The sequence below is a fragment of the Desmodus rotundus genome, unplaced genomic scaffold (genome assembly GCF_022682495.2).
Source record: "Desmodus rotundus isolate HL8 unplaced genomic scaffold, HLdesRot8A.1 manual_scaffold_192, whole genome shotgun sequence".
NCBI classification, from domain to species: Eukaryota; Metazoa; Chordata; class Mammalia; order Chiroptera; family Phyllostomidae; genus Desmodus; species Desmodus rotundus.
In genome coordinates this window covers 15,839-39,813 of record NW_026527250.1, presented here as the reverse complement: position 1 = coordinate 39,813, position 23,975 = coordinate 15,839, and the positions used below count along the sequence as shown (strand labels likewise).

Genomic DNA, 23,975 nt, shown 5'->3' with positions numbered 1-23,975 from the left:
TCCAGGAAAAGAGCTGTGGATACTCGCTCTTCACTGAGTTCCACCCCACGACAATTCTCGCGGGAATTGTAGTGCTGAGCGGGCAGGCAGGGCGGGGAGGTGGGGAGGCTGCCCAAACCATCAGAGTCCTGCCCCATACCGGGCCCGGGTGCCCGGGGCTCCTCGCTCCTCGCCCGACATGCGCGCGTGCGCTCTGGGCGTCTGGACTTTGGAGAAGGAAGGCGTGATGGTGGGGGCTTGGCCCCGGGGCCCACCTGGCCCCTGGGAGCAGCATCCCTTACATCAGTGTGTTTAGACACTTGGCTCCACCCCCGGGGCCTCAGTCTGCCTCCTGAAATCTGAGATCTGGGTTGCCGGGGCAGACGTAGAGGAGATAGGGGGCGTGTCAATAACCTCAGTGCCTGCTGCCCGTGGCGGGTGTGCGCAGGAAGCCAGGCACTCAACGAACCGCACCTGCATTTCCTCACTGGTGCTCCCAGTTTTACAGCAGGAGACAGAGCCCAGAGAGGTGGAGTAACTTGTGCAAAGTCATGCAGCTAGGAAAGTGCAGAGCTGGCATCCCAGCCCGGAGGTGTCCGAACCCAGAAAACCCAGAAGCTCATCCTTGACCCCTGCACGGGAAGGAAGGAAGCCGGAACACCCAGCAGAACCTGGGCGGCGGGACTGTTCACGACATCCCTCTTTCATCAGATCCTAAGATCCCATCTGGGGGGCTTAGTTCTCACAGGGTTCAAGAAGGGCTGCCCCCCAACCGGGCTGCCACAGCAAACGCAGGCTCTTCGCCCATGCCTGAACTCCGCCATCCCGGTTTTCCTCCGGTTAGCCCTGCTTTTAACAGACGCGGCTGGCCTGGGAGGAAGGGACCCTCATGGCTCCAGGGAAGGACACAGTGGAGAGGGGAGTGAGGAGATTTTTACTTTATGCCCTGTTTGTACCTGTTAATGTTGAACTAAGTGAATGAGTCACTTTCCACAGCATTGTCAAAGTTACGGAAGAGAACATTTAACCCTTCACAAGCTGCTAACAGGTGTGGGTACAGGGGTAGCCGGCTGGCAGGAGGGGGGGCCTTCGTGATGGCGCGTCCAGGCCCCAGAGCCAGGCTGTGACCCTGGCGGCATTTGCCCTTGGGGCTCCCTACTCCCAGCACTTCCCCCTATTGGGCCCGGAAGGGGTCTGCAATGCCACCTAGTGGGACTTGTACCCGGACCCCGAGCCCCGCCCCCAGTTGCCATAGTGCTCAGCACTGCACACAGACTGGCTGGGGAAGAGCAGCGCACAGGCAGAGGCCCCGTCCCTGTCCCTCCCCACAGGCCTAAGCATGGATGGTGGACAGATGCTGACCCTGGCGGGGGCCCTCTGGTCTGCCGGGGTCCCCAAAAGGACTCTGTGGTGGCAAAGGAAGGAAGTGAGATTGGGGACCGCAAACAGCCCTGGGAACCAAGCAGCCCCCTCTCCCCTCCTGGTCAGTGGCGAGGGGCCCTTCGAGGACCAAATCCTGCTGAGAGGGCTGTCCCCCAGTCCGGGGGCCCCACGAGGTCCAGGGCCAGGAAGGGAGGAGCCTGGGTCACAGGCGAGGAAGGAAGAGGGAGAGGCTGCCAGGCACGGAGCTGGCGCTGACTGCCACTCACGGCATTGGGCCCTGGAGACAGGGTGGTCCCGGCCCTTCTCTAGTGAAAGAGGGGCCCCGCTGATGCCTCCCCTCCATGATCAAAGATCCCGGGCCACCGGCGTGTGCCTGTGGGGGACCCTGGTGTGAGTCAGGGCCAACCTCCCTGCTCTGCTGGCCCCAGTGTCCCCACTGACACAGGACTGCTTGTCAGCAGCGGCTCTCACGCTCACCCTGCCCCCACTCCAACCCTGGAGCCTGGGAACCTCAACCTCTCCTCTTCCTCATTCCTGCCCTACCCACCCCGCCAGGTTCCCCACTCACGGAGGTCTGGATTCTCCCTCTCCCCCTCCGCCACCAGCCTCTGGCCCCTGTGCACCCGTGGAGGGGGCAGCCCCGGAACCTGCTCCCACCCCTGCTCCCAGGGCCCCAACAGGACTGACTCAGTCTTGGCTCTGCATTCCAGCCCTGGCGGAGGGAACTGGACAGAGGCCTCCTGACGGCACAGGGAGGTGGCCTGGGGGAGCTGGGAGACACATGTCCCGGACCTGGCCAGCCTGCAGCCTTTCGGGATGCTCACCCTGTGCGTAGGAGACTCCACTTCGCTGGGCTCTTTGAACCCTGGCCCCCTGCAGGTGCCTGCTCCCCAGCTCTGCCATGGTTAGAGCCAGGCCCAGAAAGACAGTGGGGGCCTCTGCAGAGGGGTGTCAGGGAGGCACCTGCTGCTACCTGTCTGAGTTCCTCCTTGTAACCCCTCATGTCAGTACCCAGCTCCCTGCCGAGCCCCAGATTCCCAACGCAAAGGGGTTTCCCAGCCGCCTTCCCTGAAGGCTGGTCGAGTTTCACTGCCAGCTCTTTGTGAGAGAAGGATGGAGGGGTGCAGGCGCACACTGGAGTGAGCTCCTTGCAGCCCCCCTCCCTCTCATGGGTTTCACATGCGCAGGAGCGTCCCCACTACTGGGAAGGCCCTCTCACACCTCACCCAGACACCTTACACTGCAGAGCAAACCTTGCCATTTTCTTGTCTCTCAGGGGCCCAGGCCTGCTTAGGACAGGACAGAGCAGTGCCCATCCCTGCCGGGCAAGGCTCGCTTGTCACATGAGGCCAGTGGACTCAGAACTCCAGGGTAGAAGCCTGCTTTGCTCTGTAGCCACAGGTGTGGGCCTTCTCAGCTATGGGTCTGCCTCAGCCTCCCCACTGGTACCACGGGCAGGAAAGGGCCATCCACCAGATGGGATCACCGCAGAACCTTCCAGCCCAGCCTCCTGCTCCCAGCCAGCTTGGCCCTGCCCCTCCTGGGGGGGGCACCATTTTTATTCATGTTTATTTTTAGATACTCTGTTCTTCACTATCCACCTGGGGGTGGTGCCGGACGGTTGGGCAGGGAGGCCTCCCTGGGTGGGCAGTGTGGAAGGGTCCCCTGCCCGGCCCCCAACGCTCCCCCGCAGATGCCTGAAATGCCTCTCATCGCTCTTCCTTCTGGCCCCGCAGCCATGCTTGGCTGAGGATGAAAATTCCATGACTCTGAGCTTCAGCTTGGGGGCAGGGCAGACGGAGAGCGCCTCCCCAAACTCCTAGCTTGGGCTCAGTGCCTGGGGGACGGTGGCTGACCCTCCGCCCACTGCAGCCCCCACCTGAGGCCAGCCCCCTCAGGTGCAGGAGCACTAGATACAGGCGAGGAGCATGTCCACAGAGGTGGGCACCTCAACCTCCTCGAAGAGCACTCGGCCTCCAGAGGCCCCTGAGCCCTCTGCTTTGGCTGCAGCTTGCAGGAGGTCCTGGGTGTGCTGCAAGAGGCGCTGGTTCCGATGACGGCCCAGGCGGCGCAGGGCCAGAATGGCCAGCACGTGGTCACGTCTGCAGAGACACAGGGCCCTGAGTACAGACCCAGTGCCTCCACAGACACCCGGCTCCCGGGTGAGGGGAGCCCCTGCCTCAGGCTGGAAGCACGTGTGTACCCACGTTCCCAGAGCCTGAGAGGGGCCGGGGAGCCATGCTCCTGAAGAGGCTGGCTGGGTCGGAGAGCGTCCCAGTGGGGTGGAGAGAAGGGACTGCCCAACTGGGGAAGCAGCCCCTGCAGAGGTCCAGGAAAGACCCGTGGAATGAGGGAGGAGGAGGGGTCGGGCAGAGGATGGTCCCACCAGGGGCCAACATGGGCCTGAGAGCTCTGTGCAGGGAGCCCCATCCAGACCACAGGGAGAAAGGCAGGCGCCCCTAGCCCCCCTTCACAGGGGGAGCACCCATCGGGCTTGAAGCGCTGCCCCCCGGAGCCTGGGGAGTGGGCCGCTGAGGTCAGGAGAACCCTGAGGGACCAGGCAGGGAGCTCTGGAGTGCTTCGGGGGTGTCGTGGCTCTGATTAAGAAAGGCAGTACCAGCTGGGGGCAAGGAATTCTCTCACAGTGCACAGCCACAGGGCTGGGAAGGGGCTTTCTGTGACCTCCCCCATCCTGGAATCTCCAAGGTCACGGAGAGTTTCTGGCTGGGATTTCCACAAGTTCGATGACTCAACCCCTCCCCCCCCCAACCAGCACACACCCTGGGAACAAAGCCTCTTTCCTCCTGGCTGGGGCTTCCAGAGAAGGTTTTGTCTGGGAGGTGGGGGCTGTACCTCCCCCCAAATTCCCCGGCAGGGTCGTGTTTCCACCATCAGATACCCGAGGTGGGGCAGGCCCCGCTCGGATTCCAGGGGTCCCCCATTCCATCACGGACTGAACCAAAACCACAGAGACTAGGTTACCAGGGAAGAGAACCCCCTTTCCCAGGGCCTCCCTCCCCTACCAGGTCACATCTCCGTCGGCTCCTCACCTGTTCACCTGAGACCCCTAGCACCCTTACAAAGGGACGAAGCCCCGACCCCAGGGCCCCGCAGTGCTCCCTTGGAACCCCAGGTTAGCAGGTGGGGTACAGACCTGATGTCGGGGTAGTTCCGGATGAGCGCCTCCAGGTGCCGCTGGATGTCGTCTTTGTAAGTCTCCCCCAGTATGTCAGCCACGCCTGGGATTGCTTGGTTCAGCCACGTGGCCTCTGAGCCCTGCGGAGACGAGGAGACACGAGACGAGGAGACACGAGGCCTGCGGGGCTGGCCACCTCCCAGGGAGCCCCTCGCCCCCTGCCTGCAGCCCCCACCTGGGCCCCGAAGAAGGACACGGGGCTCCACACAGTGGACTCGCCACGGCACACCTGTCACCCCTCCTCACGGCACAGCTCAGTGTCTTACCCCGCCTCTGCTCAGATGGGGAAACTGAGATCGGGCAAACTGAGATCGGGCCGGGAAGTCCTGCCTGGAGGCAGTAGCCAGAGGGGGACCAGAGCCGGGGGAGGGGTGTTCGTGTAAGGAGGAGGTGTCTCAGCTGCAAAGGCTGGAGGACGGCATGGAGGAAAGGCTCCCATAGCCTCACCCATCAGTTGCGGTGGACCCTCGCTCGGTCCCCACTAACCCCACAAAACGTATGCAAATGTATGCAAATTGCCGCCCCGGCCCCGCCCCTCCTGGGCTGGCCGACTGGGGGGAGGAAGCTTCCGCCAAAGTCCAGAGCTCCTGCGGCAGCTGAGGAAGCGCTCAAAAGCAGTCCGAAGGCGCCCCTACCAGGACCTGGAAGGTGTCGCCGATGGTCTGGGCATCCAGGCCCATCTTCTGGGAGCAGATCCTGCGCTCGACGCCCCGGAACCGCTCGCGTGGCCTCAGCGCCTGCGCCATGTACTCGCGGACCACGTAACGGTGCGCTTCCTGTAGGGTCTCCTGGGCAGTCGGGGTGTCAGGGTCGGGGACAGGGTCAGGGTCAAGGGCCTGGCTTTGGGCATGAACCCACCAGCGCCCCTTCCCTTCCAGATACCTGCGCACGAAGTGGGGTCACGTGCTCCAGGTGGTGGGCAAAGGCCACCACCTTGTCCATGAGAGGCTGCAGCACGTCCTGTGTCAGCCAGGCCTTGGTGCACAGGACCCTGAAGAGTGGCTGGGGACGAGGATGGGGGCAGGAACCTTCCAACTGCGCCCCACCCCCCATCCATGATAGCCTCCCTAAGCGCCCAGTGCAGGGCTCCTGACTGGGGCGTTTCAGGCCCAGGGACGGTCTGTTGACAGGAAGGAACTCTGGGGGTCTATCTAACCCCCTTCTCTATGCAGTAGCGTGGTGACATATCTCCTACCACAAAGTATGTCACTAGGCCCTTCACAGAAGCCCTGAGCCCCAGGGCCAGGTTTTAGATTGAGCCTCTAGCCAGGCCTTGCTGGGTAGGTGAGGTGCCTGGTTCCTTGGACCTACCGTCTCCAAGAAGTGGAGACTCAACATCCCTACCCAGCTGGGAACTTGCCCAGGCTCCCTGCCCACCCCACCACCCCTGAAACTGCCCCTGGAGTAAATGAATGCTGTGAATTGGGCCCCCAGATTCCAGGGCACAGGGGGCACCTTCTGGGCGTGGGAAGTAGGAAGAGAAGGGTCTGTGCCCCCTCACCTGAACATCACGCTGCAAACCCTGGAGCAGCCGCTTCTGGAAGACGCAGGTGGCAGCCGCCAGGGGCTTCTCCAGCTCTGCAAAGGCTCCCGGGTACCTGGCCAGCAGACTGGTCCTGGGAAGGGCCCAGGACACGAGACAAAGTGAGCAAGGGGGAGCGGGCTGGGGACAAGGCCCGGCATGTAGTCATGCAGGCTAGGGGCCATATCAACCCCACTCACTTAGACTAGAATGTGAAGGTCCCGGGGCCACACAATGTGTATGGCAGCCCAGGGAGCAGAGTCAAGTGAGGGGACAGCACCAAAGCCCCAGGAGCTGATCGAGGAGGGGCAGGTCAGCAGGACGCAGGTGGTGTCCCCACTGCACGGCAGCACGCCCCTGCTGCAGCCTGGGCCACACCTCCATCCCTCCTGGATGGGGCAGCCCAACAGAGCCTGGCCCAGCGGGCCCTTCTCTGAGCCTTATGAGTGCCTCCCTGAAGGGGACGATATCCCCATTTCACTGTTGAGGAAGTAGAGGGCCAGGCTATGCCCAGTCCTCAGGACAGGGACACCAAAGGGGAAGCTAACATCCCATCAGGGGCTGGGTTAGAGGCTGCCTGCCTACCAAGGGGCGGAGAATGCTCCCTGGGGCTGATCAGACAGGCCTGGCACAGACTGGGGACAAGACAGTGTCGTGTTCATGCTTTGGATTCAGACAGGCCCGGTTCGGCTTCTGGTCCAGCACATACTGGAGGTGTGACTGTGGACAAGTGGCATGTCTTTCCCGAGCCTCCGCTTTCCCATCTGCACATGGGGACACCGCCCGTGGGACGACATGCAGCAGGTACACAGAGCACTAGCACAGTGCCTGGCACATCGCAGAGGCTGGCGAGGGGCCAGCATGGCCCGGGCGCTCTGATCTCCACCTGGCAGATGAGGAAACGAGGCACGGAAAGGGGAACTGACTCATCTCCAGGCACAAGTGCAGAGCTGGGGCATGAACCCAGGATGGCTCAGAGCCCGCGCCCACAGCTGCTGGCTGTCCCGCAACGATTGGGGCATCCACGATGGGGGACGCTGAGGCTTGGCCTGGGTTTGAAGACACAGAAGGAGAGCAACTACTGCCAGCCCACAGGGAGGGCCTCTGCCTGCTGGGTGCAGGAGGGCCCAGGCTCCAGCCCCAGCAGAGCCCCGCATCCCTGAAAAGGGAGTGTCCTAAAAAGAAAGAGCACTGGCTGGGATGAGCGGAGCAGAGAAACAGAGCCCGCATTGATAGGGACGGACTGAGAGGCCGACTGGGGCGGCTGGGACTTTTCAGCCTCTGCAAAGCCTTGAAACTCCCCGCATCCCTCGCAGGCTCCGCGGGGCAGAGGGAGGGCCCCACAGCAGGGACGGTGGCGGGCGAGGGGCATTCCTCGAGGCCTCCTGGGAATTCCTACCCACCCATTCCCCAGCCGCTGACGCCGGGTTCAAATTTGTTTCGCCGACGCGCGCCAGCGGCTACGGTTTGCGGAGCTCGCGCGCCCCCTGCCGACCGTGCCGGGCACCGCCGTGTGGAGCCGCGGGAAACACCCACCTGAGCTCCTCGCAGGCGTTGATGTTGGCGCCCAGGTGCGGCTCCGTCACCGCCTCCGACTCCAAAAAAGCCTTCTCAAACCTGGGGGCGGGGTGCGCAGAGTCCTTGAGGAGCTTTCCGGGCCACGCTGTAACCCCGGGTCCTCCCTCCCCTCGGGACTCCGCTCCCCTCTGCCCCCCACGCGGGCGGAGGATGCGTCCGCACCTGGACACGAAGAGGCCCAGCTCCCGCGCGCAGATCCGCAAGGTGGTGGCCTCCAGCTCCGCGGAGATGGCTCCCGCCGCCTTCGCGTGCTCTGCCACCAGCTGCGAGCGATGCCACGCGCTGAGCCCGCGTCTGAACCCTGGACTCCAAGGCTCAGTTCCCCACCGAGTGGCCCAGCGACGTCTCCAGCCCGCCCTGCTCTGTCGCACGGTCTCGGATCCAGCTTCCAGGGGCCTCAACGTGGGAGTCAACGCTCCCAACTGCCCAGACCTCCCGCCACCTGCCAAGCTGGGAGCTGTGCCCTGGCGCTCGCTGCCTGGCCCTGCGACCCCCGAGCCCCTCACTCTGCCCGTGGGTCTTCAAGCTCCTGTCTAAGGGGGAGGGGAGGTTAGAACTGGGTTTCATAGCTTTGGATGTCCCCACTTCGAGGGAGACCAAACACCACCTGAGGCCAATCTATGTTCCCTGCTCAGCCCCGCTCCCGGGCCGCACCATGTGGGCATCGATGGACAGCGGGGAGTGGTAACGGCCCTGCAGCACTTCGGGCGGCTCGGCGGCGGCCCAGCGGCTCTGCTCCACCCTCAGGATGCCATCGAAGCAGCTGGAGATCTTGGTCTGGGCGGGATGGGGAAGAGGGCGCAGTGAGACCCTCCCAGGAAGGAGATCCGGGTGTTCCCTACTTCCCGAGCCCCTTGGCGTGCCCTCGGAGACAAGGGTCACCCAGCCAGGGCACAAGGTCCCTCTAGCACTCCTCAGCGGTCTTGCCCCGCCCCCCCTACTGTGGGACCTTCTGGGTGCTCAATCTAGGCCCCGCCCTCTCCAGCCTGACCCCGCCCAGCCTAACCTCTAGGAAGCTGGTGTAGTCGCTCTCCAGTTGGGCCCACACGTCCGGTGCCAGGAGCGGGGGCAGCGGCTCGGTGGACAGAGTCAAGTCCGGGGTGCCCAGGAAGTTAGGGCTGGAAGGTATAGGACAGGGGCTGATGAGGCAGCAGCTGTCCCAGCCCCCAAGGCTCAAAGCCTAACACCATCACCACCACCACCGAAGGGTCCCTGGGGTCTCTGGTCACACACTCCACCCCACATCCTGCCCTGCAGGATTCTGTGCCAACCCCTCCTCACCCCCCGTGCTTCTCGCTGCTGGATTTCCTGGCACTAACCATTAGAATGTATAAGAACGGCTATCCAGATGGACCTTGGCCAGGCTGCCTCCCAAGTGATCTCTACACTCAAGGTCAGGCAGGGTACACCCAAAACTTAGCTCTAAGTGTCCCCAGTGCCACACCACTCAGGAACCTGCCACCATCCAGCCCATGCCAGGGAAGCCCAGAGAGGGGCAAGAACCTGTCTGAGAACACACAGCAAACTCACTGGCCCAGGACTTTAGGCACCCTCCGCCCGCCCACTCCTGCCTGTGGGGAGGAGGGGCACTGGGCGGAGAGGTGATCCACCCATCACACCGCCAGAGCCAGAGGTGGACCGGCCTGCGCCCTGCTCTGGGTGGCCACTGGAAGGGGAGAGTGGGGGTAAAATCCAAGCGGCTCTGAGCCTGCAGTGGAATCCTGCCCTTTTCCCCCTCCCTTAAAGGCAACACATGCATTAGCAAAAGTCCTCTAACTGGTTTCCCTGCCTAGGTAGGAACCTCCCCTCCCATGCTTTCCAGCTTCTGGAACCCGGGCATGGGTGGCCCCTCGAATGTCAGAGGCCCCCAGGAATTCCCACACCCGATCAAAGCCTTCTCCCATGGAAGAAGAGGAGAGGAGAGGCGCTGCTCAGAGTGGGCTCCTGAAGGCCTGGGGTGGGCAGTGCCAACCCCTCCCTGCCCTCCGTGGCTCCGTGGCTGAGGCCTCACCTGCCGTAGACGTTGGTGGCCCAGTCCAGCAGGGTGTACAGCTGCTCGCAGCCGCGGACGTCGTGTGCGAGCGCCTGGAGGCGCTGGGCCACTGCGCCGTGGTAGGCGCGCCGGTAGGTCTCCCACGCCGGAAAACCGGTGGCCGCGTAAGCCGGCTGCACCTCCAGCTGCACCTTCTGCAGGTCGTGGCAAACCAAGCTGCCAAGCTCTGCCAGAAGTCTGGCCAGGTCCGATGCACCCTTCGTTACCTCCGAGGCCTCTTGGACGCCCACCTGCTGCACGCGCTCCTGCGCGCTCCGCCGTACCGCGTCCTCCCAGTGCTGGCGCCAGCGGCGTGGTGTGCGCAGGAAGTCGCCGTCGCTAGGGGACCCGGGGTGGGCCTCCTCTTCGGCGAGCACCAAGTGGGCCAGCTCTGCCAGCACGGTGGGGTCCACGCCGCCGGGGCCCAGCGTCTCGCGCACGATGGTGGCGATCTGGGTGCCCAGTCCGTCGTAGTGCAGGCACACGTCCATAGCGCGCCGCGCGAAGCCTGTGGGGTCCTGCTCGAAGGTGTGTGAAGCTTGCTCGGCCACTAGCTGCGTCTCCAGGTGCTGCAGCTGTCTGAAGGCCGCCAGCAGCTGCCATTCGGTGATGAGGTCAGCCACAGATTTGCCTTTTTCCGAGGACGGGCAGGGAGAGGGGCAGTGAGGGGACTGCCCCAAGAGGCCTGTAGGCCTGCATCTGACCCATCTGGGGCTGGGCTGCCCGGCCCCGGACCTCAGCTGAACCCTGCTGCAGGACCAACAGCCCTAACTGCTGGGAACTGCCCCTCGGAATCACTTCTGAAGACCCACGCTGGGCTGAAAACTGAAAAGTGTATCAGCCCCTGCTTCCCCACCCCCCACCTTCACCCCTGCTCCCACCCCCACCCCAGCCTGCTGAGCGGGAGCTGGTGGCCTCAAGTGCAGCCCATGGGGTCAGCGCTCAGGTTGGGCAGGTCATGCAACGTCCAGGCTCCTGCCTCAGTGCCCAACATGGGCTCTCTGTGCTGCTGCCCACTCTGGGCCAGCCCCCACCCCTAGGGGCCCCTCTACCTGCCCCTGCGCACCCCCTTCAGGGCCCAGCTCCTGTGCGTCCTCTCCTGGACAGCCCCCTCACCTCCCCCCAGGCAACTGCGGCTCCCGTGCACGCTCTGTGACCCTGGGACCCAAGAGGGCCAGAGCCTCGTCCGTCACTCCAGTTTGGCCAGGACCCAGGAAGTTGAGGAGAGGCCAGAGCTCTGGAGCTGTGCAAATCTGAATTCGAATCCCTTTTCTCCACCTCCCAGCTGTGAGACCAGAGGCCAGTCACCTACTGTCTCTGAGCCTCACTAGCCTCACGTGCCCGATGGGCACTCCCCTTTTGAGACACGGGAAGAATTTAAAATGTAATTGTTGCAATTGTGTCGGGGGGGTCAGGGCCGGGGAGCTGGGAGGAGAGCCTGTTGGGAAGCCTGGGCTGTGCTGTTCCACACTCTGGCCTCAGTTTCCCCCCAGGCTTAGTGTTGTTTGTTTGTGCAGCCCTCACCTGCCTCAGGTTCCAGTTCCTCAGGCCCCTCCTTGGGGGACAGCTGCTGGCTGACACCATCAATAACCCCAGAGGGCACCTCCGGGCTGTGGCCTGTTCCTGGCACGGTGGCGCCCTGGCAGGGGTGGGCCGCTGGGCTACTGTCCAGGGGGCGCCGTAGGGACCGAAACAGGAAGCGGGAGCTGCGCCGGAGCAGGCCTGGGTCCTCCTTGGAGGCCCGGCCTGAGGCCCGCTGGCCCACCCGGAAGGGGGCCCGCGGGAAGGTGCCCACGCCCCGCTTCGCATCCTCACGGTGGGCACTAGGTGCTTCCCCACTGCTTGCCCGCCGTGTGCCTTTCACTGGGGTCTGCGGCTCCACAGGCTCCTGGGGGCCGTGCAGCTCCGGCCCGGAGGTCAGCGTCCGAGGTGTCGGCATCTTAGCGATAGGAGAGCTGGGGGTGAAGAGGAGGCCCTGGAGGCGCCCAGCCCTGGGGAGCAGGACGGAAACCCATGACAGCGCCATGGGCTTGGGGGTGCCCAGTGGCTAGGTCAGGGAAGCAGCCCCCAGGAGGTGAGGCCCAGGCTGTCTAGGCAGCTGTCATGGCCAGTGCTGTCTGTGTGCCAGGCCATAGCCAGTGCTGACATGTGGACAGCTACTTCCTCCAGGAAGCCCTCCCTGACACCACCTGCCAAGAGTCTCCCCTGAGGCCCACCTTCACGGGCTCTGCCAGGCCAGGCTCTCCATCAGAGTTGGAGGGGGGACAGGGCCTGCGGTTCTGCAGCCCAGCCCGACCCACAGCCCACAGTTTCCTGGGCTGGGCTGGGCAACCACATCCAGGACTTCCTGGACCTTAGGTCCTCAGGCCTGAAATGCCCCCCACCGCCCAGGGCGTTCACTGTCCCCTAGTTCCCCAGAGCCCTCAGCTCACCCCTGTCAGCCTATCCGGCTAGACTGCTTCTGCTCAAAGGGGTGCTCAGAGACTGCTGTGGGCAGCCACCCCGTCCCAGGGCACCTCAGAATCAGAGAGAGGCGCGGTCAGGCTGGAGGGCATCGGCAGAGGCCAGCTTATCGGGGACTTGCAGTCCTCGGGGGCGTGGTGGGAGGAGCCCCGGTCTATATTTAACCAGGGCTGGGGATGCCCATCGCAGCTTCTCACTCCTGACATCTCCCCCCTTCTCCCCTACTGTGTACTCTAGCCCCCATGCCTAAGGGAGTGAGGAGGGGGTCCCCAGGATGTGGGGTTGCAGATCAGAGCCTGGCCCTGCCCCCCAAGGCCCCCGAGGCTCTGCCCACATTTCCTTTCACCCCAGCAGGGCTGTGCTTGACTTTCTGGCTTCAGGTCATGCTCAGGGTGGGAGAGAGGAGAGAACCTTCCCTGCCCACTGGGTAGGAGGTCCCAGCAAGGCCGGGTGCGAGGTTTTGCTCCAGCCTTGGAGAAACAAGGGCCACAAGAAGAGCAGGACCTGCTGAAGTCATTGGCCAAGAGGCTGAGGCCCAGCTCGTTCCCAGGTGCCTCCCTCACCCGGGGACAAAGGCCAGGCTGCCCAGGACTCACCCACCCACCCCTCCAGTGAAATGTCTGTCCAGGGGCCAGACATGCGAGGGGGCAACAGAGGCCTACCTTCCTCTTCCTCAGGCCTCCGGGCAGCTGGAAGGAGGGAGGGGCGGGACCAGGTGATTGATGGGAGCCTTATCGGCCCCACCCCAGCCACAGGTCATCGTCCTCCCCTGGCACCAGGACTCTGCCCGACCCTGACCCTGCACACAAGGCGGGACAGCCTTGCGACAGGAGCCGGGTGTCCTCTGCTCTCCCCGATCTCTGGTGTCCCTGGGCCCCAGCAGGGGCAGGTGAGGCAGGGAAGTGTGCTACAGAGCTGTGCTCTGCCCGCCTGGGCTCCAGGCTGTTGCCAGGGGCCTGTGGGCAAAAGCCAAGATGGCTCCTGTTGCAGATTCGAGGAGCCCACACTGAGCAAATGCTTGTGCCTGGCACTCAGGGCTCACCTTCAGCCACACGGCTCAGGGGTAGGGAGCCTCGCCCAGCCCAGGTCTGTCTGCACCCTGGGGGCACAGGCTGGATTCCCCGTGCCCCAGAGCCAGCCAGTCGTGGCTGCTGTCCAAGGAACCCTTTCGTCAAGCAGGGCGGCCCAAGGCAGGGGCAGTTCCCAGATGCCAGGAGTGGGGCCAGACTTGAAGGTCTCCCAGGAAGCCTAAAGGCAGATTCTGGGGGAAAGAGAGGCAGCTGGTGACTGGGTGTCATGGGAGGTTCCTTGGGGCCCACCCAGCCTGCTCAGCTACCCTCGTCCCAAACCGGAGCCACGGTGCAGGTCGTTTGGGGCCCCAGCTGCTCCCTCAGCCCCTGTGACCTGCTCCCACAGCTGCCAGAGCCATTCCCCTCCTTCCCAGAGAAGAAGCCGGCCAGGCCCTGCCCCCGGCTGAAGCCCTCCTGTGGCTCCCACAACCCTCTGGCATTGCCCAAGCCCACCACTGGCCATTGGAAGCCCACCGTCCAGGACTGAGCTATCTCCGGCCTCCCCTCTAGGCCTCCCTCACCTGCACCCATCCAGCCCCCTGGGCGCCGGCTCAGTCCCGCAGCATGGCCACATCCTGGCTTCCGCTCAGGATTTCAGGACCCAGGGGTGCGGGTGCCCTCACCTCTGTCCGCGGAGTCCTGGGGCTGTGCTGCACCCCCATCTGCTCAGGGCACTTGGGACGGTTCCTGTGATGATGGGGCCCTCCTCACTGGCCTGGGAGCCTCTGACCACCTGAGCCGCTTCCTCATCACCCCAGAGCCACAAGTTCCAGGGGTGCCGCTGCCTGGGCTGGCCTGGCTAGGGTCCACGCTGGAGCCCACGGGCTGGGCTCTCTGCTGACACCTCCTTGGCTCCTGCCCGGCACCTGCCCCCCACACCTAGGAGTCTCTCTGTCCCCATCGCCCTGAGTGTCCAGAGGCCCTGGCTTCTGTATCCGGGGTTCAGCAGTAGCTGAGCTTCAAGGCCCAGGAAACACAGGACCAGCCTAAGCCCTGGGCCCCACGCTCCCCAGGTTAGGCCAACCCAGCTGCAGAGCCAGAGGCAGGGGCTGAAGTGCCACCCTGGAATCCTGTCTCCTCAGAGCAAGCAGGTGGCAGGGGGTCTTGCTAAAACATAAACCTCCCTTGAAATCCTTCCTAAAAATAAGGACGAAGACAGGTGTGTTCTCACCATACTATTCCACATTTGTTAACACAATAAGGCAAGAAAAATAAATAAGAGGTATAACGATTGGGAAGCACCTGGTAAAACTGTCATTCATAGGCAAGTAGCTTTCCTGACCTGGCTGGTGTGGCTCAGTGGATTGAGCACCGACCTGCAAACCATTCGATTTTCACTCAGGGCACATGCTTGGGTGTTGTGCTGCGGACCAGGTGCCCAGTAGGGGGCACTCGAGAGGCAACCGCACCTTGATGTTTCTCTCCTTCTCTCATGGCCGACTCCCATCTGCCCCTCACTGGGGACCCTGCGAGGGGACCCTGCCTGCAACCCAGGCATGTGCCCTGACTGGGAATCAAACCAGCAACCCCCTGGTTCGAAGGCTGGCACTCAATCCACTGAGCCACACCAGCCAGGGTAATAAACAAAATCTTTTAAAAAGATCAATAAATATATCCTCAGGTGAGGATTAAAAGAAAGTCTCCGCCTCTACAGCAATAAAGCAAAGAACGATTGGCCTGCCGTCACCCTCAGAGCAGAGCAGACTCCTCCTCAGCTGGGCGTCCAAGGCCCCTCTGGCTGCCTCTCCCACTCACTCAACACCTCTCCCTGACACCTTGCACAGGCCGTTCCTTCCGCCAACAGTGACCTCACCCCCACCTTCTCCAGCTGCCAGCTCCTTCAAGGCTTGGTACAAGTGGCTCCTCCTCCAAGAAGCCTTCCTTGATCAGCCGAGCCCCAGAGTATGGCCAGCACCTCCCGCTCTCAGTCTGGTCTGGCCCTGGGCGTACCTTCTCCCAGGACTGAGGAACAGGCTCTGGGGCATCTGCCCTTTGACCAGGTCACTGCCCCCCCCCCCAACTGGGGCAGGGAGTGTGCACAGCTGTTATCCAAGGAAAACAGATAAGCAATCTAATGTAGTAGGAGTGTAAGCCTTTGGGTGTGTCTTCACTTTTGTGTGAATGGGCTCTGCCCCTGTGTGCTGGTCTAAGTGTGTTTCCTTGGGTGCCTCTGGTCTAGAATGTATGAGCCTCAGAAGGTGTGTGAGAGTTTCTCCCGTTGAGTCCCTGTGGCTGCCTGTGCCTGCAGGCATGTCTTCCCACCCCCGGCTGCTTGCCTGTCTGCTTCCTGCATGTGTGTGCGTGTCCACTGTGATTAGCTGGCACTCTGGCCTGGACTCTGAGCTGAGGCCCTTGGCCCGGAAGGCCACTAGTAGAACTGGAATCGTCCACAGTCCCTTGAGTCCCCGCCCACTGGCCACAGCACCCCCGGGGCCCTCCTGCTCCACCTGCATGGAACGTACCTGCTGAGGATGTAGACACTATGCCTTGGCAGAACAGGGCCACCAGGACAGACCACCGAGCGGGGCCCTCAGAGCCGGCCCAGGCAGTGAGGCCTCTGGAGCAGCCAGAGAGAGTGACCAACAGCTGGGACTTCCCAGCTGCGGCCAGTGCCTGCCTTGGCCCACCAGCCCCACCCCCAGCCCCACCCCCCAACCGACCCCATACTTTCACTTTCAGAAATGTTCCCACCCCCTTCTATTCCAGAGGCAATCTGTCCAACCTTTGAGTCCTGGCTGCCCAGGGCCCAGGCTGAGGTTCAGGGAGCGTGAACAGGGCAGGCAGACAGGCGGTGGCCGCTGCTGGGGACTGCAGTGACTGCCAACTCCTCCGGTGCTCAGATCCAGGCCAGCCTGGGGGCCACCCAGCCCACAACTGCCAAGCCTGGAAGGACCCCTCCCTCCAGGACAGAGGTGCCAGCTCCAGGCCTGTCTGCCAAGCTCTTCCTGAGAGTCCCTTCCTGTCACTGGGGGCCAGGAGGGCAGGAATGGGACCTTGTTGGTGGGGGTGAGGGGGTGGGGACACAGTGACAGCAAAGGAACAGCCCCCTGCCACCGCTGAAAGAAAGGGAGGCCCTAATGGGCTGACAGGTCTACCCTCGGGGCTGAGAAGGGGTGGCTCTCTGGGCATGGGTCAGCATGTGAGCAAAGGTGGGGGGGCCTGAGCTGGGAGCGCTGCCCCTCCTCCCCCAGGGATCAGGTCGGAGAATTTTGTGGGGTCGCTGAGATTTCCCAGAAGAGGCAGGCCCCACAAGGTTGTGGGGGGATTCCGCTGCCAGCGTTCCAGGAAAAAGCTTAGGGAAAATCCGAGGAGGACAGATCCAGGCCTGTCCCACCTGGGATGGAGCCACGAGGTGAGGGGGGTGGGGGACAAGGCGAGAGAGGTGCCCTGGCAGGATGCTGGGAGAACAGGGACGAGCTTGTCTGAAGGCTCCCGAACACAGAACAGCAGGCTGGGCTGCTCGGACCACATTCTCAGCGCCCTGCATGCTGGAGGCCGGAGACCCAGGTGTGCGCGGGGCGGTTTCTCCTGAGGCTTCTCTCCTTGGCTGGGAGGTGGCCGTCTTCTCGCTGTGTCCTCACACGGACTTCCTGCTATGTGTGTCTGGTTCCTCATCTCCTCTTCCTATAAGGACCCTGGCAGACTGGACCAGGATCCACCCTGCTGGCCTTACTTTAACTTGAGCTTCGAGGTCCTGTCTCCAAACACAGTCACGTTCGGAGTCACTGGGGGTTAGGACTTCAACATACGACTTTTCAGGGAGCAAAACCCACCTCATAACAGATCGGAAGGCACCTGAGATGCTGTAGCCCCTCACTGCCATCAGCAGATGGGCCGAGCTGGGCCCAGAGATGCCAGCTCCTCCTCCAGGTAGCCCTCCCTCTTCCAGGAAGCCCTCTGGTGCGCCACTTGAGCCATTAGCTCCGTGAGCCCTGGGGTCCCCCCTGTGAACTGGGGTGATAAGAGTCCCAGCTCAAGCCCATGGGACACCCAGTTGTTTGGGTGGGTTTTCCCCCCACTCAGCTGGCCTGCCCACTGGCCTCCCACCTCACACACCTCTAACTGGCAGACACTGACAGATGGGAGGGGCAGGTATGATTCAAGGCACAGAGGGCCCATCCCATGAGGAGCTCCCGGGGCTGTTCAGTGGGGTGCCGAGGCAACTCTGTCCTGCTGGGAGCCCCGCGGGGTAGATGGTCTCCACCGAGTGGCACTGGCACACCAACTCAGAGAGACACAGGGATCTGCTCACGGCCACCCGGCTGGCTGGACCGAGACCAGGCCTTCAGCCCAGTTTTCTGCATCTGAGGCCAGGGTCATCCCATGGGGACTGGCCCTGGGGACGCTGGGGATCCCTCAGTCTCACTGTCCTGTTCCCCAGCTCACAGGGCAGGTCCCAGGACCTCCCACGGTGGGTCACCTCCACTCAAGAGGCAGGTCCCTGAAAAGCTGGTGGTGCCCAGGGCCTGGGGTTGTCCTGGACTTCTCCCCAAGTCCAAGCTGAGCCCCACGTCTGCCGAGGCCTGCTCCCACTTCCCAGCAGGAGGCTGTAGTGTTTCTTTTATTCTACTTCCATGCTGTTTCCCCAGCATCCTGAGTACAGCCCCTCTGGAAAGGCCCCTGGCCGTCTAAGAGGCGCCTCAGGCCAGGGCTGGGCGGGCAGGCCAGGGGAAGGAGGACCGGAGGCACCCCTGCCCAGAATTGCACAGCCTCGTGAGCGCCCCAGTCTATTCCTGCATGAGACGGGGCTGCTGTTGGGATTAATGGGTTCACCTCAGGGGAAGACCTGGCTCCCAGGGCAGGACAGGGACCCTCCCCCAGATGCCTGCCTGTGTCCTCAGAGCTCCTGGGAAGCCAGGCTGCCTCCCCCGAATGCAGAGGCCAGAGGCGGCAGGTTCCACCAGCAGCGCTGCTGGCTCGGGCCAGAGATGCATCTGAGAGCAGGAGGCCTGGGCCCTGACCTCTGCCCCTGACTGGCTGTGGGCCTGGGCCCCTGTCTGAGCCTCAGTCTCTCCAAAGACGAGATGACCCACCTCGGAATCCCATTGAGCTGTGACGGGGGAGAGCCAGGGCTTAATCACGGGCAGGGTGTCTGTCTCTGGCACCAGCCCTCCCCTCCAGGACAGTGGACTCGGACTCTGGTTGGGCTGGGGTCCATCCGGCTGTGGGCTCCTGAGCTGACCTGCGGAGCCCATGGCAGGGCTGGGGTGCTCTGCCCACCTCCCCTGGGCTGCCTCCCTGGGTCTGACCCCTGCCCCCAGCTCACCCCGCACCCCCTGATTATAGGTCGCCTCCACCGAAGACCTGCTGGGTTATTACATGGCGTACTCCAGCGTGGCCCTGCGGGCGCCACCACGCTTGGGTCTCGGGCACACCGGGGACTCTGAGCCCAGCTCTGTCAGTTGCGCTCCGTTGAGAAGGTCACGTTCCGATGGGCATGACTCTGCCGGGGAGGGTGAGGATGCAATCTCTGTACATGGCACCATTGCCCACCGGTGGTCCTCACCAGGAACAGGAAGTCGCCTCCTTGCTCAGGCCCCTTGCTCTGCGTTCCAAGTGTCAGAAAGTCCTGGCCACACTTCCTGTGCAGTGTCTACCCCTTTCCCACCCCTGGGAGACCAGACAGGAAGGGCTGAAAGAGGACAGCTGAGTACCTCTCCCACAGTGCAGACCAGGGGAAGGCCCTCCGAGATGTCCGGGGCCTGTGCAGGGGCCCATGGGGTCAAGAGGCTAAAACTCAAGCAGGACCCCAGATGGTCAGGCAAACTTTGGCACTTCAGCCTCCCACCTCTGCTGCATCTGGGGGAGGGGCTATTTGTAGAAGGAAGGCGGATTGGTGAAGGTGCCTGATTCACCCTGGAGGCTAGCAAGGCCTGCAGGAAGGAATGGAAGGGCCCGCGTCTCTCTCTCTCCTGTGAATGCCCACCGGGCCCTGCTCCGCCTGGCCTGGTCCTACGTACTTGGTTGAGCTGACATTTATGTCTCACTGCCCCCTGAGCTCCCTCAGGCCTGGTGGCCAGGCTTGCTGCAGACAGGGAGCCAGGTTGGGAAGATGGGAGAGAGGGTGGTGCACCAGCGGAGTGGGCCCAGGCAGTGACCAGGTTTCTGTCCCCCATGCCAGCCCGACCAGCCAGCTGGGCTTCCCTGTCCTCCTGCAATGCAACAGAGCCGAGAGACAGTGCTGCTGGACCCCGTGGAGAGACAGGACCTTCATGTGGCGCAGGAGGAGGTGCCACCTAATTTCCCAGGTGGGATCTGTGTCTAGCTTGGAGGCCTCCCAACCTCAGGAATCCCATTATAGCCTTGGGCACCACCCTTCACCCCTCAGTTACCTCCACTGTAAAATGGGACTTCTGTACGATTGGGTGTGATCCGGCCTGTCATAGGCCCCTCACCCTCTGTACCACCCCTACACCCCACGTACCTGGAGTGAAGGGGGTGACAGCAAAGACCCCTACCTTCAGGGCCCAGCCAGGGCTGCAGGCCCGAGGAAGGGTGGGGAGGGGACCTGGAGGACTCTGGTCCTGCCTGGGGCTGCTGAGGCAGAGGTGAGCAGAGGGCCCTAGGCAGGCCTCTGGAGAGCCCCACCAGCCGCCCTGAGCTCCACCCGCACACAGAACTCCCATGTGGTCTCTCATGCAGCACCTGGCCTGGGCAGCCCGGACTCCAAGCCGAAACTCTTGCCTAGAAGGCCACTGGCAGAACCAAAATTGTCCTCAGCCCCTCGAGCGCCCACCACCAGGAAAAACCTTTATTTCCACTTCAAACCACAGAACAAGGAGGGGTGGGATCCTGATGGGGACCCTGACTGTGGACAGGAGAGGGCAGGGCTGTGGGCCTGGCCTGACTTGGTGAGGCCAGAGGTAGTGGCCCAGCTCTGTTCTCTGCGCACCAGCCTGGCACCTTGGATGCAGCCCTCTCTGCTGTCAGAGCAATGGAAGGGTTGGCAGGGATGGCAGAGCCTGGCGGCGTCCCTGTCCTGTTACTGGGCCGTCAGGGCCTGGTTCTCGGAGCTGGCCTGCCGGCTGCCAGCGTCAGCGTCTGGAGTGGAGTCCCCTCGTGCCCCTGGCAGACACAAGACCCCGTGTCAGCGGGGCTGCGCTCCTGACAGGTTTGCAGGGAAGCGTGCGGGGTGGGGCAGCCACTGGTCCCCATGGCGAAGGAGGGGTGCTGGGTGCGCACCTCTGGGTCCGGGGAGGAAGGACCGGGCCAGGCTCTGGGAGCAAGGGCAGCCTCTCCCCTGACGCCAGAACAAGGGGTGGCATACCGGAGGAGGCCAGGGCAGACCGGGGACACCCCAGAACCCAAGTCCTACCCACCCAAGGGGCTTCCCTGCTGTTTTGAGGGGAGCCTGACAGCAGGTGCAGGGGCTTTGGGGCGATGAGAGGGCTGTGGTGTGGACAGGCCGCTTCTGGGCCCAAACTTCAGGGGGTGGCTGACCAGTAAGGGCTGCTGTGGGGAGCAGGGGTTGGGCGGGGGGCAAGGTGACATCTGAGGAGGGGGAGAGGGAAGGCAGGGCAGTAAGCAACCCCAGCGGAGGCCAAATTCATTTTCTCACTGGGGGACAGACTCCCCCTCTTGTGACCTGCCGAGGTCCCCGTGGGCCCGCCCACCATCTGGCCCTGACTCCCAGCTGCACATGGCCTCCTCCAGGAAGCTTTCCTAGTCTCAGCAGCCCTGGGGCTTCCCACCAGGGTGCCTGTGGGCAGGACTGCAGCCTGGCACATCTGCCCCTCTCAGGCACTGGGACTGGGCCTGCTCAGCGCCCCTACCCTCACTCCTTCCAATCCCTGGTGGACAGCACCCGAGGCAGGGAGGGAGGAGGCAGACAGGACGATGAGGGGTAAGGTGTGCAGCCTCTCATCCAGCAGATACTCACTGCGGCCTCCTCTGAGCCCCGGGCCCAGCGGTGGATGCAGGGAACTTGGGTGCAGGTGAGAGAGGGGTGGCAGCAGGCCAGGCAGTGTCTAGGCAGCTAAGCAGAGGCCTAGTGGGCCATGGGACTGAGCAGGCTGTGGGGTGGAGGGCCCCGCGTACAGGAGTGGGCAGGAAGGAGGCCCTGCTTCTGACCCCTCCCGTGGGCCCCCAGGCAGCCCTCACTCACCAGCAGTGTCCTGGATCTAGGGGTAACCCCTCTGGGCACCCTCTGGGGGCCAGCGCAGCTCCCCACTCTCCACAGCTCCACCCTCGCTGGGCTCCACGACGATGGACGGCAGCCGCGGGCCCAGCTGAGGGCCCTTCTCCGGGGCACCCACGGCAGCCTGCAGGCAGGGTGGGCAGGCGTCAAGACAGTGGGAGCCCTGGGCTCCCTGCTCCCTCCCACGCCTGTCCTGGGGCCCTCACACACCCCCCCACAGGCTGTGCCCCTCCTCTACCCCACCCCTGGGGCTGGGGCACTTGGCAGTTGGGGTCACAGCTCTCACTGAGGCACCACAGCACCCACTTGGGCTAATCCCTTAGGCCCGTTCCCCAGACAGGAGCCTGAGGCTGCAGAGGTCAAGGCCACACAGTGAGTGAGCCCAGGGCTTCTGCGCAGCCCCCAGCTGCCTCCCATTCCTGCACAGACCCCTACTAGGGGTCTTCCCTGCTGGGCCTTCTGCCTCTTCCCTGCTCAGGGGAGCTGGGAGACTGTTGCCATGGCTACCTGAGCAGCACTCTGGGCTCCTTGTTCAGTGCCCCCAGGAGTGTGGGGGCACCTCCCCAGCCCTCCTGTGCCCTCAGCATCTCTGCCTCCCATTCAAGGCCTTCCAAGGTGGCGTCTCCGGTGCTGTTCCCTGGCCAGCCCTCCCCTCCCCCACTACCCAGACTGGCCTGCAGGCCCCACCTCCACACCCCTGCTCAGGTGGGTCCCTTCCAGGAGCTCCCACCCCCCCTTCCACCTAGCAGGGCATCTGGTGGGTACATGTCCACCTTTCTCCAACTGCTCGAGGGCCTTGGGGACGCTCAGGCGCCCCGGGCAGGGCTTTGCTAAACTTCCTTGCACCACAGCAGAGCCACCCAAACACGTGCTCAAATGCAAGTTCCTGGGCCCCCACCCAGACTCTGGGCGTTTTAACTCTCGGTGTTTTAACCTAGTGCCCCAGGGGATCTTGAGGTGTGAGAACAGGTGTGGCTGTGCTGAGCCGTCTGTGGAATCAGAGGAAGAGCAGAGCAGGGACCCCAGCCATGCCCCAGTGACCGCAGCAACCCAAGCATCCTGGGTTTTCCTGCTGGCACTTGTGTCCAGGGGCTACGTCCCCCCTGCTCCAGAAACCCTCCACACCCGCCATTCTCCTTCCTGCCTCCTCCAGGAAGCCCTGCCGGCCCCCAACCAGGGGTGTCATTTTGCCCAGAAGGAGGCCCAGGCTGGCGGAGTTCCAAGGCCTGGGGTCCCTCTTCCCCGCCTGCCCTGCCAGGGAGGCTGTGTCCGCAACCCCAGCCTGCAGACCGACCTCGGTGCCACACTGCCCAGCACCCCCCACGATGCCCACAATGAGAACTCAGCATGTTACGACTGTGCTCCGTGAGCTCACTTTTAGCTGCAACAACACCCTCCTCCAAAAAAACCCTAGAGCCGAGGGCAGGGGCCTCTGGCATTGCTTCACCCAGCAGAGAGAAAACTGCCCGGGGCTCAAGCTCCGGGGCCCCTGAGGCCTGGACGGGGTGCTGAGTAAGCCAGGGCCGCTCAGCTGTCGGTCACTCTCCCCATCGGACCCTATGTAAGAGCAAAGGCCACCCCAACGCTGGTGGGTGAACTGAGGCAAGCCCCAAGTCACGGGCCGGGACTGGAGGCTGGCTGTCTGCTGTCCCTCAAGGCTGAGGACCGGCACCCCGGGGCCCCAAGTACATACCTTTGCTGCTCGGCCTCCGGCCTCTTCAGCTGGGCTTGGCTCTGGCACGGCGGGCTGGGGGCCATTCATGCCGCCGCCGCCCTGGGGCTGCAGGAGGACAGCAGGCAGACCCACGTGCAGACAGAGGCCTGCGAGGGCCAGAAGCTGGATCCCACCCTCCTCCCGGAAGCCTCGCCGTGCTCCAGCCACCTCCCCACACCAGCCTGGGCCCAGCGCCCACAGCCCAGCTGGACCTCTGTCACTGCTAACCCCTGCCCCAGCCTACCACCAGAGGGGCACTGGATGGGCACCAGCCTGCCACACAAGGGGCAGAGGGCAGGGCCACGAGGGGGTGAGGCTGACCCAGCCTTATGACCCACCAAGGCTTCCCAGAGGAAAGTCAGCTGGTCTGAGGCCCAGGGGATGTGCAAGAGACAGCCAGGCCCGTGAGGAGGAGCGATGTTTTGGGTCAGGAAACAGCGGTGGGGTTGGGGGGTGATGTGGAGACAGGAGGCACCCAAATGGGTTTCTGAGGCTGGGAGCCACAGGTGCCAGGTTCAAGAGAGCCAGAGGCAAAGGTGCCCATCTCCCCACTCCCCCCCAGAGCAGACACCCCCCACACACCCAGAGTTGGGCCCTCAACCCACAGCTGGAGGGAAACCCTGCCTGCCTTGGCCCTGCTCACAGGCTCACTCAGGCCCAGCCCAGGGCGAGGGGCCCAATGAGACCAGAGACGGCACAGCAGGAGCTCCGGAAAGAGGCAACCCAGCCTCAGACACTCCACCAGAGGCAGAAGTGGGGGTGGGCTCTGGCAGGCAGACACCTCCCTTTGGCATTGACCTGGAGGGAGCCAGGCCTCAGGCAAGGGCAGGAGTGCTGGGGGGGAGGGGGCGAACTGGGCAGAGGGCACACAGTGACAGGCTCTCGGTGGCCAGCAGGGTGA

The 23,975-nt window shown here is 63.6% G+C and overlaps 2 protein-coding genes across 12 annotated transcripts; both read right to left on the bottom strand.

Moving 5' to 3' along the window:
• Positions 1 to 977: 977 nt before the first annotated feature.
• EXOC3L4 (exocyst complex component 3 like 4) lies at positions 978 to 15,181 on the bottom strand. 11 transcript variants are annotated; one of them, XM_071220457.1, is made up of 14 exons: positions 15,043 to 15,181; positions 13,196 to 13,414; positions 12,816 to 12,842; positions 11,215 to 11,681; positions 9,670 to 10,321; positions 8,665 to 8,776; positions 8,313 to 8,435; positions 7,821 to 7,921; positions 7,617 to 7,697; positions 6,060 to 6,174; positions 5,441 to 5,560; positions 5,194 to 5,346; positions 4,517 to 4,638; positions 978 to 3,464 (listed from the first exon to the last, which is right to left on the bottom strand). In XM_071220457.1, exons 4-14 carry the CDS (start codon positions 11,627 to 11,629, stop codon positions 3,272 to 3,274), a joined length of 2,187 nt encoding a protein of 728 aa, XP_071076558.1. In that variant the 5' UTR covers positions 11,630 to 11,681; positions 12,816 to 12,842; positions 13,196 to 13,414; positions 15,043 to 15,181; the 3' UTR covers positions 978 to 3,271. The 11 variants fall into 11 exon arrangements, with proteins under 11 accessions (XP_071076558.1, XP_071076557.1, XP_071076559.1 ...); XM_071220456.1 differs by having other exon boundaries at positions 11,215 to 11,645; XM_071220458.1 differs by having other exon boundaries at positions 11,215 to 11,629.
• Positions 15,182 to 21,333: 6,152 nt separating this feature from the next.
• Positions 21,334 to 23,151, bottom strand: LBHD2 (LBH domain containing 2). Its single transcript, XM_024568125.4, has 2 exons — positions 23,054 to 23,151; positions 21,334 to 21,484 (listed from the first exon to the last, which is right to left on the bottom strand). Exons 1-2 carry the CDS (start codon positions 23,120 to 23,122, stop codon positions 21,344 to 21,346), a joined length of 210 nt encoding a protein of 69 aa, XP_024423893.2. The 5' UTR covers positions 23,123 to 23,151; the 3' UTR covers positions 21,334 to 21,343.
• Positions 23,152 to 23,975: the final 824 nt, after the last annotated feature.